At 38.8% G+C, this 19,221-nt stretch overlaps 2 protein-coding genes across 4 annotated transcripts in view; one reads left to right on the top strand and one right to left on the bottom strand.

Annotated features, from left to right (window-relative positions):
* Nucleotides 1-19,221, bottom strand: part of COG5 (component of oligomeric golgi complex 5) — a 295,484-nt gene that overhangs the window by 221,504 nt on the left and 54,759 nt on the right. The window lies entirely within an intron of this gene.
* Nucleotides 6,734-12,761, top strand: GPR22 (G protein-coupled receptor 22). 3 transcript variants are annotated; one of them, XM_075205276.1, is made up of 3 exons: nucleotides 6,734-7,091; nucleotides 7,520-7,733; nucleotides 11,141-12,761. In XM_075205276.1, exon 3 carries the CDS (start codon nucleotides 11,166-11,168, stop codon nucleotides 12,465-12,467), a length of 1,302 nt encoding a protein of 433 aa, XP_075061377.1. In that variant the 5' UTR covers nucleotides 6,734-7,091; nucleotides 7,520-7,733; nucleotides 11,141-11,165; the 3' UTR covers nucleotides 12,468-12,761. The 3 variants fall into 3 exon arrangements, with proteins under 3 accessions (XP_075061377.1, XP_075061378.1, XP_075061379.1); XM_075205277.1 differs by having other exon boundaries at nucleotides 7,591-7,733; XM_075205278.1 differs by lacking the exon at nucleotides 7,520-7,733.

The following is a 19,221-nucleotide window of genomic DNA, read 5'->3' on the forward strand; positions in this document are numbered from 1 at the left end:
GGAAGACCACACCTCTGAACTAGAGACTGAAATACATCCGGATGGAGTGACCACTTCCCCAGCATCATTTGATTTCGACTTAGATAGTCAGCCTCCTAAACCCTTATTCTTGGAATAAATACTGCCGAAATTGCCGGAGCCTAATGTTCCGTCCAACAAAAAATCTGAGCTGCAATTTTCATTGCGGCTGCACTCCTGGTTCTTCCCTGCCTGTTGACATATGCTACAGCCGTGGCATTGTCGGACTGAATTCTGACAGGGTGGCCCTAAAGGAGGGACTGGGCCCCCCGAAGGGCTAAAGGAATTGCCTACAACTGTAACACATTTATTGGTAAGGCTGATTCCTGGACCGACCAAGGTCCCTGGAACCGGAGGAGCAAGATTATCGTCCCCCAACCTCTCTGGTAATAGGAGGACCCCACTGTGAATCTTAGGCTGCAAATAACTCTTTGAAAAAGAAGAGAGGCGACACAGACTTGTATTGCCTGACTTCCTGATCGCCCTCGGGGTAGAGGTGTAACAAAAAAACAATGTGGTACCGGACCCAGCAGGTCTAACATGTACCCCCCTGCTATAATATCCCGAATCCAAGTGCCTGGGGATGACGCTGCCCAGAGACAGATGTTTCCCCCCGCGGCGCCACCTCTGGCAGAGTAGAGTGGTCGTCAGGACGCAGGCTTCTCCTGTGTCCTAGAGGCCTGGCGCCTAGCTGTAAACGAGGATCTACCCCTGATTGAGGAGCCTCGAACAGTTGGCTGTCTACCTCTAAATGACTGTCCTTTAGGCCAGGAGTTCCCTCTAAAGGGCTGACGAAAGGAGCTGACCCGAGAAGTCCTGCCCCTACCTGAGAATACCGGCAAAGAAGTGCTTTTGCCCCCTGTTGCCTGGGAAATCACAGTATCCAATTCCGGCCCGAACAAACCTGCTGCTGAAAAAGGAATGGATTCAACAGACTTCTTTGATTCCGAATCTCCTTCCCAGGATTTCAGCCATAACGTTCTTCTTGCTGAAATGGAGGCAGCCTGAATAGAGGAGGACACAGACGCTGAGCTCTGAGCCGCCTCATAAAAGGTACCCCGATGCCTCTTTCAGATGCAAAGCCAGGGGAAGTAACTCTGAGTCCTGTAAGGCCTCTGCCAGTTGGTCTGCCCATGTTTCCATGGCTCTAGCAACCCAAGCTGAAACAAATGTGGGTCTAAAGGAAGAACACGCAGCCACAAATATAGATTTTAGCTGGGATTCCACCCTGCAATCATTGACATCCTGCAGAGTTGCCGAACCTGGGACTGGTAGTAAAGTGTGTCTGGCCAAACGGGCTACTGGAATATCTACCTTAGGAATACTCTCCCAGCGGGCCACATCTTCCTCCTGTAATGGATACAGGGAAGAGAACTTTCTGGGAACAGAGAACCTTCTATCAGGCTGTTTCCAGGCAACCTCTGCAATATCTCTGAGTTCTGCTGAAGGGGGAAAACGAATAGCCTTCATTTTGGCCTTCTTAAAGAGACTTATGTCTCTAGGAGTAGGATCCTCCGGTTCAGGGAGGTCCAATGCCTCTCTTACCGCTAAAACCAAATCATTAACAAAATGGCTTTTAGGGTCTTCTTCCTGCACCAAAGGTTGCCCCTGGTCAGGATCAGAATATACTACCGCCTCCGGGTCTGAAAGGACCATAAGGATATTAGTGGGTCTAGGCCTCTTCCTCTTAGCAGGCGGGATGTTTGGGGATTCAAGTAACTGGTTTAGTTTATCCAAACCCTTAATAAAAGCTGCGGACCATGCCGGCTCTGTGGGAACAGGTGCCTGGTCTGTAAGCAATGAGGAAGGTCCTGGCATAGACTCTTCAAAAGAACCTGTGGCAGCAGGAAGGCCCAAAGGCGTACTAGCACTATTAGCCACCGCGGCTGCCACAGTAAACATCAGCTGATTGGACTGTGACTCCAGCTGTGCTAAAGAGGAAAACGACTGTGTCAGGGAGGCCACCCAGGCCGGTTCCTCCGTCAGTGGGGCTGCAACAAGCTGGGATTGCATAGGGGGACCCCCTGCATCGCAGACAGAACATAGAGCCAATGGGTCCCTCTGCCCACTAGGTAATTTTGCATTACATTTTGAACAAGTAAAACACTTTACTTTAGGGCCCTTTCCTTTATCTGTCATTTTACAAAGGAAGGCACACCAAACATACAGACTTAAATTTAGCTGTTAGAGAGTGAAAGACAGCATAGAAAACAATATGAAAAAGAAAAAAGAAGAGACATAAAAGTTATACTTGTAAATTATTAAACCAAAATAAAATAACTTGGCAAGTGGGGGAACTATAATATAATTTCCACTAGCCCACTTTGCAGTCAGCAATACAATAATATATGTTTAAATAAATCAGATACTTAGCCCAAACAGGGGAGAAGTCCAACAGCAGTGCCTGGTGTCTGCTCTCTCTGATCTGTGTCCTTTCCCGGACTTATATTTGTGCCAAAAAGGCTGGGCTAATCCAACTTTCCATGGAGAGCAGGGGAGCTCTATATCATAGTTCCCCCCCCTCTGATAATGCTGTCTCTCTGAAGTGCTTTTCCTGCCCCATTAGCGGGGAGGAGAAGAAAACAAATAGTATATGGCAGAGTAGTGGAGACCTCAATTGAGGTCTCCTCAGCGGATTTTCACCCCGATGCCCCCTCCTATGTATGAGGGGGGGATCTTGGTATGGCCCCCTTCAATTTCCTCTCCTCCGCGGCTATATTTTTTAAAATGGCCGCGGCATTCTTTTCGTTCCTCTAGCCGGCCCTCCATGCCTAAAGGCAGCGCCGGTTATCGGTGAGGCCCCAAGAGTGACAGCGGTCCGGAGAGACCTCTAGTCACTCTGTATTCAAGCACCCTGATTTGCTCTGCCTGCGAGAGCCTCTGGCTCTCAGCTGACAAAGCAGTGCCTGCGCTGCTGTTCTGTGAGTGTGCTCTCTATAATAGAATACACTCCCAGGTCTGCCCAAGATATTCTCCAACAAAATAAACAAAAAAATAAAATAAAATCTAGCAGCAACTAAAACAGTGCCTAACTCCATGGGCACCTAGAAAAAACTGAGGAGGAAGAGGAAGAGGTGGGGGTATGTAGAGAGGAGGGGAAGGGTCTGTCAGCAATGCTAGAAATTAACTAGCTAGGTGCCAACTCCCATGCTCCCCTTCACACCCCATGGTAAGCAGTGTCCCCCAGACTGGATGAAAGAGAAAAGCAGTTTTCAAATAGTTTAGAGCTTGATAAAAAGGCCCCCAAGTGTTATTTTGTGGTGCACAAACAAAAAGAAATACCTTAATTGATTCTACATAATATAGTATAAATCTCAATAATTTAGTAACACAACTTTCTTTAGAATTACTTAAACTATCATATCACAATTGAAATAGAAATGAAGGCTCAGCAAAATATTAAATTATGTAAAGTGTAGTGAGCAAAAGCCATATGCTATTCAAATATTGTTGAATTAGTCTAAATAGTCCATTACAGTATGTCCTCAGATTATGAGGTTGATGGGTTATTAGTAAGTGTAGAAAAAAAAAAATCCAATAATTTGGTTTAGTAGTAGTTACAGATTAGAGAGCTATTATCTATTCGATTTGTAGAGCAAATATTTTTCCCCTAATATTCAAGAATTATTTGATAATATTTTTATTACGGTTACAAGGTTATGAAATTTCTGTGTGAGTATATTATAAAGTATTCATGGAGTTCCTCTAGATTATTTTTATGAAAGTCCTAAATAGTCCAGATGCATAAGTTAGCAAGATCTTTAATAATAAGCACATAACTCTGGCCACATATTTATCTTTTAGGTCTGGATAGAAGATAATACAAACTTTGTAGATAGCAGAGGTGATGCTGTAGAATACAGAATAGTAATATAGTTCACCCATAGGATCCAGAGAAGTATAATGACTGCTGGTGTAGTGTTGCAATGAGAGGAGAAGCCGGGAGTTACTTGTATGATCCCTTCTTATTTGAATCAGATACCACCACTTTAGAGACTTGTCCCCGGTTGGAGGTTGCAGGCTGTGAGAAGTTAGGGGGCAGATGGGTCACCACCACAAAATCAGAGCATGGAGCCCCACAGCTGCAAGTGTACCCAATTCCACAGTTTCTGGGGGACCTCACCAGGATACTCATCACGACAGGATGCACGGCTTAGATGACCGGTCACAAGGGGGTAGAGCATTATACCTTTTTCCATTAAGACACAGTCTTATTAGGAACAGTGTTGATTTGGACGGTGGGTGCAGAGTTGGTCTGGAGGGTGACCAGATTAAAAGAAACTAGAATAGTTGGATGGATACAATTGGAGGAGTAGTGTCATAGGAAAAAAACACTTGCAAAATAAATAGGACAATTGGACAAACAAAATGAGTGACACTCTAGATTCACTTTTATATCTTTTGTGCTACGGAGCTAAAGCCCCGTTTAAGAATGGTTCAGACTTGCTAAATCCTCATATTTCCATGTAGGTATTCTCCTTATTTGTCTTCTGTCTGCTGCAATACTAAATATATTGTAGCCAGCAACCATGGTTCAATTCTTACTCAATGGGGGCTTATTAAGAGACAGAGCCATGAAAAATCAAAATGTCCCTGGGAAATGAGAACTAATGGTACTATACTTTAGAACTATATAACAACAGTATTGTGAAACAAGACAGTGATAACATTGGCACAGGGTCTGTCTAAGTAATAGAGGGGAAAGATATGAAGCAATATATATGGAATCAGTATGCGATATACAGCTGAAAGACAAATACATTACATACAACTCTATGCCAATACTAATCCATGAGTCAGGAGCAGTATATAGAATATTGTCATGAGGCTATATGTAGCACATGGGTTCTGGTGGTGTATATATACACCAAATCTTTTATACATGCGCAGAATCTCCGTTTTGGTCATCACCGGCTGTTTTACTGAAGCAGCTCCTGGGTTTCTGGAGGAAGACGAGTCTCCAAAAGTAGGTAAGAGCAGCAAATTGAGGGGCACATATATATATGGTATACTATGACTTTCTGGGGGCAACACTGGCATAGTATGAATTGGGGGCACAGCTACGAGGCATAGTGTAAATTGGGGGCACAATTATGAGGCATAATATGAACTGGGGGCACAATTATGAGGCATGATATGAACTGGGGGCACAATTATGAGGCATAATATGAACTGGGGGCACAATTATGAGGCATGATATGAACTGGGGGCACAATTATGAGGCATTATATGAACTGGGGCACAATTATGAGGCATGATATGAACTGGAGCACAATTATGAGGCATGATATGAACTGGTGCACAATTATGAGACATGATATGAACTGGAGCACAATTATGAGGCATGATATGAACTGGGGACACAATTATGAGGCATAATGTAAACTGGGGCTCTACTGTGCAGCATAACGTTTTTTTTGCTTGTCTCCTTACTGTTAATATATTAGCCTCAAAAAATGAGATGTACTTTTATACATACATTATATATATTTATATACACTATATATATATATATATATATATATATATATATATATATATATACACACACACACATACATACATACATACATACATGTATACACACACACAATACTGTGCAAAAATTTTAGGTAGGTGTCCTTTGCATTCAAAGACGAATTGGATGTTCTTGCATTCACTAGTGTACAGTTTGTTTCTTGACATGTGAAGCCCAATTTAACATAAAATACGGCACATAGACGCATTTATGTTCCTTAATGAATTGGGAGCAAGACAGTAATAAAACTGGGGATTACAGACAAACAAAAGAGGTGAGAAGGCCCTGCTCGCAAGCTTTCAATCAGTATTTTTCTGTAGAAAATAAGCCGACAAGTAGAATCAATTTTTGAAAAATTAAGTACACCCCATGATTTGATATTGGCCCCTGCAGAGGGAGGTGATCGTATCTATCGCCAACCTTGCAGGAATGGGCTGCCTACAACCTCACATTATGTTCATCCCCCGTGATTTAGTAGCTTGTAGCATTATATATGTGCATTATTAGCATCAATAACGAAGTTTGTCAAATCTCTCGTCAAATTTGAAGAATTTTGGCCCACTCCTTATAACACTGTTTCAGTTCATTGCTGTTTGAATTCTTGTATGAACTGTGCTCTTAAAGTTCTGTCACAGCATCTTATTTTTTTTATGTGAACAAATTATACACACTCTGTTTCACAATGCAAAATCTTAAAAACAGCCTGTCATCCATTTATACACCTGTTGAAATAAAGTTCTATGGTTTATCAGTTCCAACACAATTTTAAAAGGTCACCTGTATGTTAATAGGGGCACATTACACTACACAGATAAAGCAAATTCACAAACTCCCCTCAAATGCAAATCCTATAAAATGCATTTAAAAATTAATAAATGAGAAATGATTCTATAATTAAATGAAATACATTGGAATCCTTATACTTTATACAATTCTATAAAAGCAAAAGCTTACAGAGAGACATAAATAATTGTAAAATATAAATAAACTCAAACAACCACAGACATTTTTGCGTGGTTTGTTTTTTTTACCCAAGAACGACACAAACAGGATTGTATAAAACAGATTCTTATAAGAATTTTAAAAATGCAGTACTATCCAAAAGCCCTGCAAATCTGGCCAATCAAAACTAGTGAATGCACTGCATCTCTCTGCAGTGAAGGGAAGCAACGAAGCAAGCTGTCATTCTGCAAAAGCAGACCCAACAACAAGCACTGCTGCTCTTCTCAACAAAAAGCAGGACCTCACTCATGTCTCCCGAGAGCTTTAGCCTTCAGTATGTTAAATTACTTTCATCATGTATTTTCAGATGCTTATTGATTTCACAGTGGGAAGACTGAACGAGCGACCGCAGCAGCCTGGAAGCAGCAGCACACGCTCTGCACGTTAGCACTATGCTGAAACAATGGCTCAGCACAAGAACATCTTTTCATTAAGGTCATTTTCTGGAGAGATATGTAGCACCTGGCTTCATGTGTACACTGCTTACAAGTGAACAAGATGAAGCAATTGCAACTGCAAATGATTCACAAAGGATATCTAATCTTTGGCAGAGGTAAGAGCTATATCTACTTTTCACATGCCACAGAGTTTAGCATTAGCTCCCTCCAGAAATGCATTATGAGCCTCGATTCCCTACAGATTTTTTGGAAGAAAAATAAATTCTACATATACAATCCTCTAAAATGGAATAATGTTTTGCATTCACTTGCTCATTCATAGTTAAGTACTGTTTTTAGTCTAGTGCTCACATTAGAATATAATTAAATTCAAATACCTTTGATAAAAATAATTAGTCACTGCATACACACTAAGTAACTGATGCAAAGCTGTACTACCTTTATCTTATCATTAGTCTGTGTGATGGGGTTTTGTTTTTGCTGCACCCATTGTAATTTGCATTATCCTGCATTTATTTTTATATTTACATAGTTATGACAAAAGTGAAATAGACTTGAAATAACTTATTTGCATTGCATCCAGGGTGATAAACAAAAAGCAAATGAACCCAAATGCGTCATTTAAAGAGTACATTCACGTTGAATTAATTTCAGACAGAATCGTGACATTATTGCAGAAGACGTGCACTCCACTATGTCTGCTGTACACTACTTGCTAGCAGACTGTGTACACAGAGTCTCGGACGATGATCACCAGTCAATGCCAGACAAAGTGTAGGAGAGACATGGACAAAAAGGTAAATGGGAAACATTCAAAATTATCCAATGACATATTGCAAAATGTATATGAGATACATAGATAGAGTGAAAACTGTATAAAAGGCTAAGTATACATACACATACCATTTTACATACACAATATAATATATATATATATATATATATATATATATATATATATATATATATATATATATATATATATTACATACACACTCAGATTCACTTCGGTCTGTTCTTACCTTAAATAACTCAAATTAGAATTCAGACACAAAGCAAAGGTGATCGTAATAAGCAGTTGACTCCATGACATACAAATTCTCTTAAAACAAGGGTTAGCTACATATAAATTCATACATCTATAATTAGAAATTGTTTATTTTTGTTATTTTAAAGGCCATAGTACTAGTACATGCAAGTCCTGCCAGTTACAAAGTGAATGATTGAATGCATACTGCCCAGCAAGGGCTGTATATATTAATGTTTAAAGGCAGAAGGGAACTTGCATACATGTAACACTAGGAGACTAGAATTCTGGGAGAATTGTCACCATCCAGACTCATTGTTTGCAGGTGTGCCTGGTGAGCACCATAATATTATGCCTCGATAGGGGATGCTGACTCTAGGAGAGTTTAAAAGCTACACAATCACCATCTAAAAAAAAATGCATCCAGCAACCAGATCATTGTGGCTTTACAATAACACTACTGCAAATAAACTTGGTACTGTCAATTATTAACTGGTACATCTCAGCCTCCATATTATGCTCAGTTGAGGGCCATCACATTAAATGAGCTTTTAGAACTAAGGTTGTTTTTTTTCAAAAGGACAAAGACAGATTTTTTTTTTCCCTGACAAGATTAAGACTAATCACTTATATGAAAAGTTCTGGATCATATGGAATAGTTGATGCTCAACAACAATGAGACCAATTGTCATTTTGAGAAAGTTTCAGCAATACAATTGTGAGGCTATGAAGAGAAGGGTGAGCATAGTCTTGATAGCCATCATCTTATCCTTCAGTTAATACCTTCTTGGTGAGCTCTGATACATCTCCCCTCCCCCCACTGAAAAACTAAGTTACTGAACAGGTTAACAGTTATCCGATTGCCACAATTACATCATGTTTCAATTTCTGAAAAGATGCTTCAGTGAACTAAAGGTCCTTTATAGCAGAAGGAAGCGGGTAGGTGTTTAACAGCACGATGCCAAGCTCTGCCATACATCTTCACTGCCTACTAGCACAGTTGCCTGGTAGATGTCTCTGTGAAGCGCACATCACCATTCTAAGTTAATAGATTCAAAAATGAATTCTGTTAATTAACTCCCCTTCTCTCAACATGCTCCTTCAAGTCACAGGAAATGTAACGCATGTGACACAGGACTGATGCTTTATCTTTGGCCAGCATGAGATCTGGCAGGACTCACATTTTCCATTTTCTGCAGACACTGTCAGTTACATACACATACAGTAAAACAGATTTGGTTTAGCAGAACACAAATGATAAAACTGAGCACACTCAGACTGATCGAAGATATATATTTTAGTTTCAGGTGCAAATAAGATGCTTAGTTTTTGTTTTCTTTTTAATAAAATAAAGCTTTAATTACTTAATTGCCCTTGGCAATTTCTAGATGATCTGAAGAAAAAAAAAAAGCATCTAACATTATATGAGTTTGTCTCTGGCAGAGTGCAACTGTTGTTTATATCTAACAGCATCACTCTAGATAAGATGTTCTAATCTCCTCTGGACTTGCAGAATTTCACTGCTTATGACACCGAAGTGTAAATACACTTTAATGTGAACACAACAAAAAAATCATAACTCAAGCACAAGCAGCATGTGTCTCTTCAGATATAGACTATATTTTCCAGTATGCCATAAACACCTGGTGAACCTTACGCTACTAGCCAAACGTAAGTAAGCAGATCCCTATAACCAAGATACCTTCCTACCCATAAACGACAAAAAATGTTGCATAAAAAAAATAAACTGACAGAGCACAACTAGACTACTGTACCAAAACCAGTGTTTACAGCATGGGAAAATTACTCCAATCCCATGTAGACAATCTTGGGGGGGGGGGGGGGGGGGGGTTTGGAGAGGGGACGACACAAGAATCATTATATTGTGGCCAGGATTATATGTAGAGTATGGAATATAATATCACAAAGTAATGAAGTGTTACAACATTCCATAAAACTATTTGCCCTATTTGATCCTGAAAAGCAGTGGTGAGAAAAACCTGCACTGCCTACTTGCCTTTAGTAAAGTTATAACACTATGATATTTTGCCATGTGGCAATGGGCACATTGGTAAGAAAAATGTAACAACATTGCAGAAAAATATTTAGCAACATTAAACTATAGAGAACTTTCAGCTAGTTACTATAGCAACTACAGCAAGAGACTAAAGCGAATTTGCATACATTAAGGGACTTGCAAACGCTGGCAATCAGTGGAAGCTAAATAAAGAGTGTGTAATATGTATATCATTCAAAATATATATATATATACACACACACACACAGACACACACACAGACACACACACACACACACATACATATACATGCATACATATACGCCTGGAAGATCCAGTGATATTGTTAACTGGCTGATGTACAACAGGTTGCATATTTTCATGGTAAGCAAATCTGAATTTGAAAAGCCTTTTTCCAACAGATCAAATGCATTTTTAGTATATCTGAAGGAAAAGCGGAGATTGCATCACACCAGTGACTTTGTCACATTTCACAGACTCTACCAGCCTATACTCTTGTAAGAAGCTGTTAGTACTCATTAGACTGTTAGCTCTGACAGAGATGAAAATATGACAGCGGGTATATAAAAAGGCAGAATGACTAGTGATTAGACATTGAAATGAAAATCATAAAAATGGAATCAAATTGACTGGGTCCATAGTCTGCAAGAGCTGGGACATAACAGTTCTACTGTATAACCATTGATACCCAATAAACGAATATCCTAATAAGTTAATTGGAGATGATCTCACACTATGCATGGACAACTCATTTTGTTCTACATTACAGGGGAGACATTAAAAATCTCCTGTAAGTGCTGTTTTTCACAAAGCAGAAATCAAGAGATTGTCGTAGACTCCTTAATTGTCCAAAAGTCAAGAGATATGGCATGTAAAACGGGTATGGCTGTAAGTGGCGACAGAGAAAGCCAGAAAAGGGTATTGGATCTCCTATATGAAATCCAGTTATCCAGAATGTTTCACCTGTATGTAAAAATATTTTTCTTTCGCATATTATCTAAATATAAAATGCTTTCCAATATTGCATATTAATTACCTTCTTCTGTGTCTTAAACAACAACAAAAAAACACAATGGCATTAAATCATTTTTTTTTATAAAAATTAAGAAAGTTAAATTACTCTTTCTTTCTTCTCACAGGACTCATGTCACCTAATTCAAAAGGATGTGTTTCACTTTCATGCTGGAAACCAACATGCAGTCTGAGGCCAATATAACAACTCGCGATGAGATTAGTGACGTCAGCGCCAACATGTACAGACCACTGTCATACCCGCTTAGCTTCCAAATCTCTCTCATTTGTTTCCTAATGTTGGAAATTGTTCTGGGCCTTGGAAGCAACCTCACGGTTCTGGTTCTTTACAGTATGAAATCCAACCTTATCAACTCAGTCAGCAACATTATTACTATGAATCTCCATGTGCTCGATGTAATAATATGCGTAGGGTGTATTCCTCTGACTATTGTAATCTTACTGCTGCCGCTGGAGAAAAATAGTGCCCTGATCTGCTGCTTCCATGAAGCTTGTGTCTCTTTTGCCAGTGTTTCCACAGCTGTTAATGTCTTTGCTATCACTTTGGATCGTTATGACATCTCTGTGAAACCTGCTAACCGAATTCTAACCATGGGCCGTGCAGTTATATTGATGACATCAACATGGATAGTTTCCTTTCTCTCTTTTTTGATTCCTTTCATTGAAGTCAGCTTTTTCAGCTTCGAAAGTGAAAACACTTGGGAAAACAAAACACTTTTATGTGTTAGCTCAAATGAATATCATACGGAACTTGGGATGTATTATCACCTTTTAGTGCAGATTCCCATTTTCTTTTTCACAATAGTTGTGATGTTGATCACATACAGCAAAATACTTCAGGCTCTCAACATTCGCATAGGCACAAGGTTTTCAACAGGACAAAAGAAGAAGGCAAGGAAGAAAAAAACGATTTCTCTGGCTACACAGCATGAGACAACAGATGTCTCACAAAGCAGTGGAGGCAGAAATGTAGTATTTGGTGTAAGGACCTCCGTATCTGTGATTATTGCCCTACGTCGAGCAGTGAAAAGGCACAGAGAGAGACGTGAAAGGCAAAAGAGGGTCTTCAGAATGTCACTATTAATTATCTCAACCTTCTTATTTTGTTGGACGCCTATTTCCTTATTAAATACAACAATTTTGTGTCTTGGACCAAGTGACCTTTTGGTAAAACTCAGATTGTGCTTTCTAGTCATGGCCTATGGAACCACCATCTTCCACCCTCTGCTATACGCATTCACAAGGCAAAAATTCCAAAAGGTTTTGAAGAGCAAAATGAAAAAAAGGGTTGTTTCGATCGTGGAAGCTGATCCTATGCCAAATAATGCAGTGATACATAATTCATGGATTGAGCCCAAGAGAAGTAAACCATTAACAATGGATGACAATGAAGCTAGACAAAAATGTTTAGCACCTCAGGTTGTCACTGACTAGTATAAAGTTCCTGTTTTTCTACCCAAGCAAAGCCAGGTATGAATATAGACATTCATACTGCCTACAAAGTAATGATTTTTATTTATTTTTACATGGATAATTACACTGTTTACTTCCAATGCGTTGTACTGAGGCGTAGTGTTCACTTTTCACACTACCTATAATTCATTGGGCATGACAGTCTGTTCACCTAATGTGTATACTCTGACAATATTTTTGTTCACAGAAAGACATTTATGTGCATCTCCTTTTTTATTAAAAAAAAAAAAAGAAAATAAAGCAAATATATCTTTTAAACAGTAAAGAGATTTGAAAAAGCAAACAAAGCTTTTTGTATTTGTTATATAATGTAAAATAAATTGCAGTTACAATTACATATGACAGTGGATATATTAAATGTTTTAATGATTACTATACTGATAAGGAAACATTCACACACATGCACACAGTTTTACAGTACAATGACAAACAGAAATATAGTACAATTCATGGACCATAAAATTTACATTACTGTGATCAAAAATGTAAATCATGTAATTTATAATTCTTCGATAGAAGCAAATATTAATATATAGTTAATATATACTGATTAACATATGTTCAGCAATCTTAGTTTTTGCTAATTGGTACTACAATAATGAAATCTCAAAGTGTGCAGTACAGACTAACTAACAGAGAAAATAGCTCCAGTTATTTTCAGCATTTAGTTTTAATAACCTATTTTTAAAAAGCGTGCTATGAAAACAAGTTTTGGACTAAACAAACAGCATGCAGTTTTGCTAAATGGTACATTTATTATCATTACATTTTTTATTTTTTTAATTCAAGTTGGTGTGAATAGAGATGAGAGGTGGGCTTTTAAAACTATACAGCAGAATTTAGTGGGCAATTTCAGAATTATTTCCTTTTAGATAAAGTTGTTCAACTTTATCTACAACATATCTAAATGTGTTTTTTTGTTTGTTTTAATTCCAATCTAAAATGCTCTGCATAATTTTGAGTTATCACAGCAATGCAACTGCTATGATTTGGATATTCTAACCTATGTAGTCAGGAATTCCTTGATAATGGGGCAAAAAAAAAAAAAAATTGAATGCCCCTTGCCACCTGTCCAGGTAGGCCCGCAGTTCTCTCTACCCATAGGCATTGATCAGAGGAAATAAATATGCAAGCTTCCCTGACATGTTTGCCCACAGAGATCTGGTGAAGTGCTAGATACAAATTGTCAACACAGCACAGTCGCTGACAATGGCGGTCTTGCTCCCCTTGTACATCATGGCTATTAATAAGTTCGCTCCGCATCGGAAACTGAACTGTCAATTTAAGACTCCGCAAGAAGATCTAATCTACTTACTGTCTGCCCTGGGAGAGTGTGCTCTTTATGAGCTTTTCACTGTCCTGTGGTGGCAAATTGTATCCAGCAGGTTTTTTTTTTTACCACCACAGTCAAATTCACACAGGCTGACCTGGCAGTGGCCACAAGCAAACCTGGTAGCGGCCAGCAACTCACATAGCATATTAAATAGAAAGATTTCAATACCTGATAGTGAGTCTTTGAAACAGCTTACATGTCATAGCATATTAGTAGGTTTACCCAAGCATGTAGGAAAGGGTATACAGAGATTCTTTATTTCTATAAGATTTGAAAACATGATCTCTTTAAGAGAAGGAGGAAAGTCTAATTTGGCCACACATTCCTTCATCAGTCATTGAGTGCATTTGGGGCATACTTGCCACCTTCTGAGATCTCACCTTACAGAGCTGCCCCTTAGCTGAACATCACCATTTTCAGCCTATTACAGCAGGGGACAGGCCACAATGACGCTATTCGCTGTCGCTATTCTTCGTTCACACCAACTTCACTAATGAAGTAAGCAGGATGAGGGAGGTTGCAACGCTCTAGAAATTCGGGAGTCTCAAGGACATCCCGGGAGAGTTGGCATCTATGATTTAGGGCAGTCGGAAGATGACCCCACATGCAGGCCAATAGCAGTCACCTTTCTTACAGTAAGACTATTATTGTGCATTGTGGTGGAATTTGTGAGTACACACAGCTATAACTGGTCAACTAACTGATAACAGTTGCAATAATGCAGATTGTGGGGCCAGTTTAAAGCTGATGAAGAGATTGGGAAGATTGGAAAATGTACAGCTGCACAGTACCAAATTTCTTGTTCTATATGTAATGTATAATCCTCAGTATTTTATTCTTCCAGTGTGTATAAACAGCTGCACAGTTACTCTTCCCTCACCCTTTTGCTATGTATAATTGCCAGATATATTTTTATTATGCATCACATAATTTTATATACTGAATTGGAAGATTACAAACAGAGTTTATTGCATTCAAATATGACCCAAGTAAGGGCACATCTTTTGGCAAAGTTATAACTATTTGTCCCACATAACATAGGTGTCCCTGGATGCAGCAAGAGACTACTGCTTAGGGAAAAATTAAACATCTAGTTTAATCATTTAGATTTCTAGTTTAATTATCATATATGACATGTTAAAAAGACAAGATGCGTTGCATGCTATCAGCAGGTCTGTTTGTGCGCCACCCTAAACTAATGAACAGCTGATTTGGGAGTATCTGTGCTTGACCATGGAATACTTGCTATGTTTAGTGAAGGCATGTTGTACAGGAGACTGTAATGCCACATGAGGTGTTCACAGTATTCTTTTAAATCTAGGTGGATGAGGAAGCTGGTTGAAAAATATGCATGTTTAGTTAAATATTTTCAGTGTAAAAACAAAGAGTCATGTTTAAACTGTGACGATGTACCTTAGAATTATGTTTAGATATCTACAAGGGATATTATAAAGAGCTTGTGTGGATAGATATACATGGGGGAAATTACCCAGCGTGCAAATGACAGGATATCTAAACATAAAAGTGTGATACGTCATGTGAACACAAACATCAGGACATTGCTGCACATTTTATAAAAATAAAACAGAGAATCTCATGGAGCAGGAATTACAATTACAGAAGCGAGAAGAGTTTTATATAAAATATATCTGGGCAAATCATAATGGACTGAACAGCAAATATGATCTGTCCACATTTGAGCAGTTCATCTAAAAGTTGTTTTTGTCGTTTATTTGCTTGCTGTTCATCTTCCTTTTTTGTAGAGGTACATTATACATTCTGTAAAAAATGTATGTTACTTTTTTACTTATTTATTTTTTGCATAGACTGTGGTTGTTAAATTATAAGTGCTTTATTGTTGACATTGTGCATTCCCACATCACCACTGTTGGAATGCTTGTGTTATTTAACAATCATTGTTTCCTATTGTTTCTCATGATTACAATCTATGGAGGCTATTCTCTTTCTGGTCTGCTCATAAAAAAGGTCATGTAACCACTACTGTAAGTGCAATGTCTATTACAATGTGTTTGGAGTTCTTATATGTAGCTGTCTAATTGACAGCGTTGACATGTGATTTTTAGATCTAATTTTCTTTAAAATCTGCTTGATTAGGACTGCGGTTTCTGGTATATCATTGGTCGGGTGTCGATCTGTCACTTAAGTGTGCACTTACATTTCTATTGCGGTGCTTGTTCTCGTTGGTATAGTTGCTTGAGAAAAGGCAGTCTATCCATCTGAAACTTTGCGAATAGATGCTCTTTTTCTTAGAGTTGTAGCCAACTTGCAATAAAAACTTGTTTATTTACAATACTGATGCCAGTGGTACTCTGATCAGGTGCCAGCAGATGTCCAGATATTCAAAAAGTAAGTCTAATTTAACCCCTTCACTGCTAAAGATGCGTGGGACCCTGTGACTGCTAATGGCGAGTCTCACTGGTTATTAGCAGTGCACGGAGCTATGGATGAAAAATAAATACTACTGGTAAATCAGCATCAAATCAGTGAGCATTTCTTCTGTGCACCATTTGGTGAAGGGCAAATGACATCATGCCACACTTGATGTTACAGAGTGTTAGGCCCATCCCCAGAAATTAAGAGCCAGGGTTTGGGAGGGCCATAAACAAACCTGACTCCTACAGGGAAAGGTGATGATATAGTATATATAGTAGGGAAGATCCCCACTACATTACATAAAATAACCAGGAATGGCAGGAAGTGGCATTTGTTTCTCCAATACTAGCTCCTACAGGCAGGGAAGTTCACTCTTACCAATAGTGCTGGCTCATAGGGAGTATTGTCTGTGATTGGTGCTGATTTTATTAGGGAACACCTGTGTGTATAGAATATGATTTATGTTTTGCAAAGGTAGAACGATACCAAACCAAAGCGTTTCTTGCTGGATTAGTCAATATATAAAAGACGTGTTCTAAAAAGCCAATGACATTTATGGAAGACAGATTTTCTGAAGATAAATAAAAAAGGTATTTGTGTGGGCACGGCACATAAAAATGACTCGCATTGATGTTGGAAAAAAGTGCCAAAATAGACTCCGAACAGGTGTGAAATAAAGCCTCAGCAGTGAAACTGTTAAATGACTTTTTTCAGTGCATCATCTATCTTTAATATTCTTTTTTTTCTTATTTAAAATAGAGAATCTGCATTGAAAATAGTGGTAATTGGAATAACCTGTGAGTCTAAAATTCATGTAAGACTTTGCACAGTGACAGATAAATTGAGTGGGGGGAGTCAGCATTCTAACATCTGCTCAGGGTCCACCAATGTCTTCAAGCAGCCCTGTCTATAGTAATGTCCTGATAAACCAGGACCTCCAAATTGCTGGCTTTCCAAACCATTTTTGTGCCCCCAACAAACATCCCTGACCACATTCACTGACTGCACAATATTAGAATGTTTAAAAAAGAACATCTTTTCATGTATATATTTGGACAGAACAGATCGAGATGAATGAGAGCTACCTTTTACTTTCTAGAAGGTGGAAGTCTTCTTGGAACCCATATGCATAATGATATAACACATAGCAGTGAAAATTATCTTAAAGAATTTTTACCATGAAGCACTTTCCCCTCTTGTGCTGCATGCAACTGGTCTTCTAGGAGAACTTTCTCAGGCTACGGATTGTAAAACATCCTGCTATTATCAAACACATTCCTTAAAAAAAATGTACATTATCGAATGTACTTGCTCTAATTTGATTAGTGTTTCTAACTTCTAATAACCCAATTAGTTAGCTGTTGCTTTTGTACTTTGGTCATTCATTATATCCCTGTCCTAAATTGTAGGCTCATAGCCATTAACTAATGAGAGAACTTCACATCTGAAAATGCTGACTGATTGGGAATCTAAATATTGTTGAAGATTTAAAACAAGTGTTTGATATTTGATGCAATTTGAAGAAAAATGCAACATGAAAAATCCCAAACGAAGCTGATTAAAAAAATCTTTGTAAAATAAAACAAATGCAAAACCTAAACTAAAATGCAGAATAGGGTCAGACAAACATCCTATAAAATAACAAAAAAGCAGTTGGACTACATCTCTGATGCACTTCCTCAGTGATTCCTAGGGCCTCGTCTTATAAGGGCCCTAGAACTTCCCATTGTCAAAACGCATTACTTTTTTTTGCACTCTTTCTGAGACTCGGCTCGGAACAGAATGACTATTCAGCGCTCTCTTACAAACCTGGGTGAGAAAAGACCAGAGTCTTCCCCGACACTCTCAAACCCCCACCACTGGTGTCTCCAGTTACCCTGCTATATCAGTCAACATCCCCGGGAATCAAGTGCGAAAGGGAGACAGCCAACAGAGGACAATACGTGTCTCCTCAAGGTGCAAGTCCGATTCCCAGTGTGGCCTTGGGGAAACTGAACAGCATATAAAATTAAAATGACCCCTGTAGGCCAAATGAATAACTATAGAAACTGGCAATAACCAGAGTACCTACAAAACATATGCATTTAACTGGCATAGTGATCCACCAAAGCCATCAAAACACAGGAGATATCTTGCTCCTCTTATTATTGGCAGAAGCCACACAAATCTGTCAAAAAATCCTGCATGGGTCCATTTGAAAATTTAATCTAGCAATTGAATTAATATACAAGTTGCATCTGTAACACAGCAGTCATTCCGCCAAATTAAAGTGGTGTCATATTCTGAATATACCATAGGTCTTGAATCAATTGAAACACAGAACAGCAAATAACACAGAAACACAGTCTAGCATTGTACATACACAGCAGTCTCCTTTAAGTCTCACACTCAGCGAGTACAAAATGGGAACAGCTTCTCCCCAATAAGCACCACATGCTCAGCTGCTATATTAGCTACACTGACTATCATAAGATAAAAATACTTTATATTAAGCACAGGCAGCTGTTTGATCGGACAGCAAAAGTAATTAAGATACAGAAATTCTGTGCTATCTCCCTAATGAACAGCATGTTTCCCAGATATCATATAGTAACATCCTGGGCCTAAGATTCCTTGTCACCCAATTGAGGCAGGGCACATTGAATCAAAGCATCACTTCCATGACAACTGGCACAAACTGTCCAAACAGGGCCCTCTTTCCTCACAGCTTCCTTATTTTTGAGCAAATTGTGGCCTATCGGTAGTCCTAAAGCAACAGCAAACGTGTCATAGTACAAGACATTGCTCTGAACCAAGGACTACCATGTCTAGTCTTTATGAGCAATACAATCATAATGACTCTTGTAAAACAATCTCAACTTTTGAGTTGCATATACCCAAACACAACTCAAGTCACCATGTAGTCTAACCCAGAATACTTACTTGTCACTTAACCCTTCTATATGGTCTGCACAATCTTTTTTAAGATGTCCCAACGACATAAAGAAC

The sequence above is a fragment of the Mixophyes fleayi genome, chromosome 4 (assembly GCF_038048845.1).
Source record: "Mixophyes fleayi isolate aMixFle1 chromosome 4, aMixFle1.hap1, whole genome shotgun sequence".
Classification (NCBI taxonomy): Eukaryota; Metazoa; Chordata; class Amphibia; order Anura; family Limnodynastidae; genus Mixophyes; species Mixophyes fleayi.

Excerpts from the sequence above, each read along its gene's own strand:
- GPR22 (XM_075205276.1), top strand. The coding sequence starts at position 11,166 with ATGTGTTTCACTTTCATGCTGGAAACCAACATGCAGTCTGAGGCCAAT.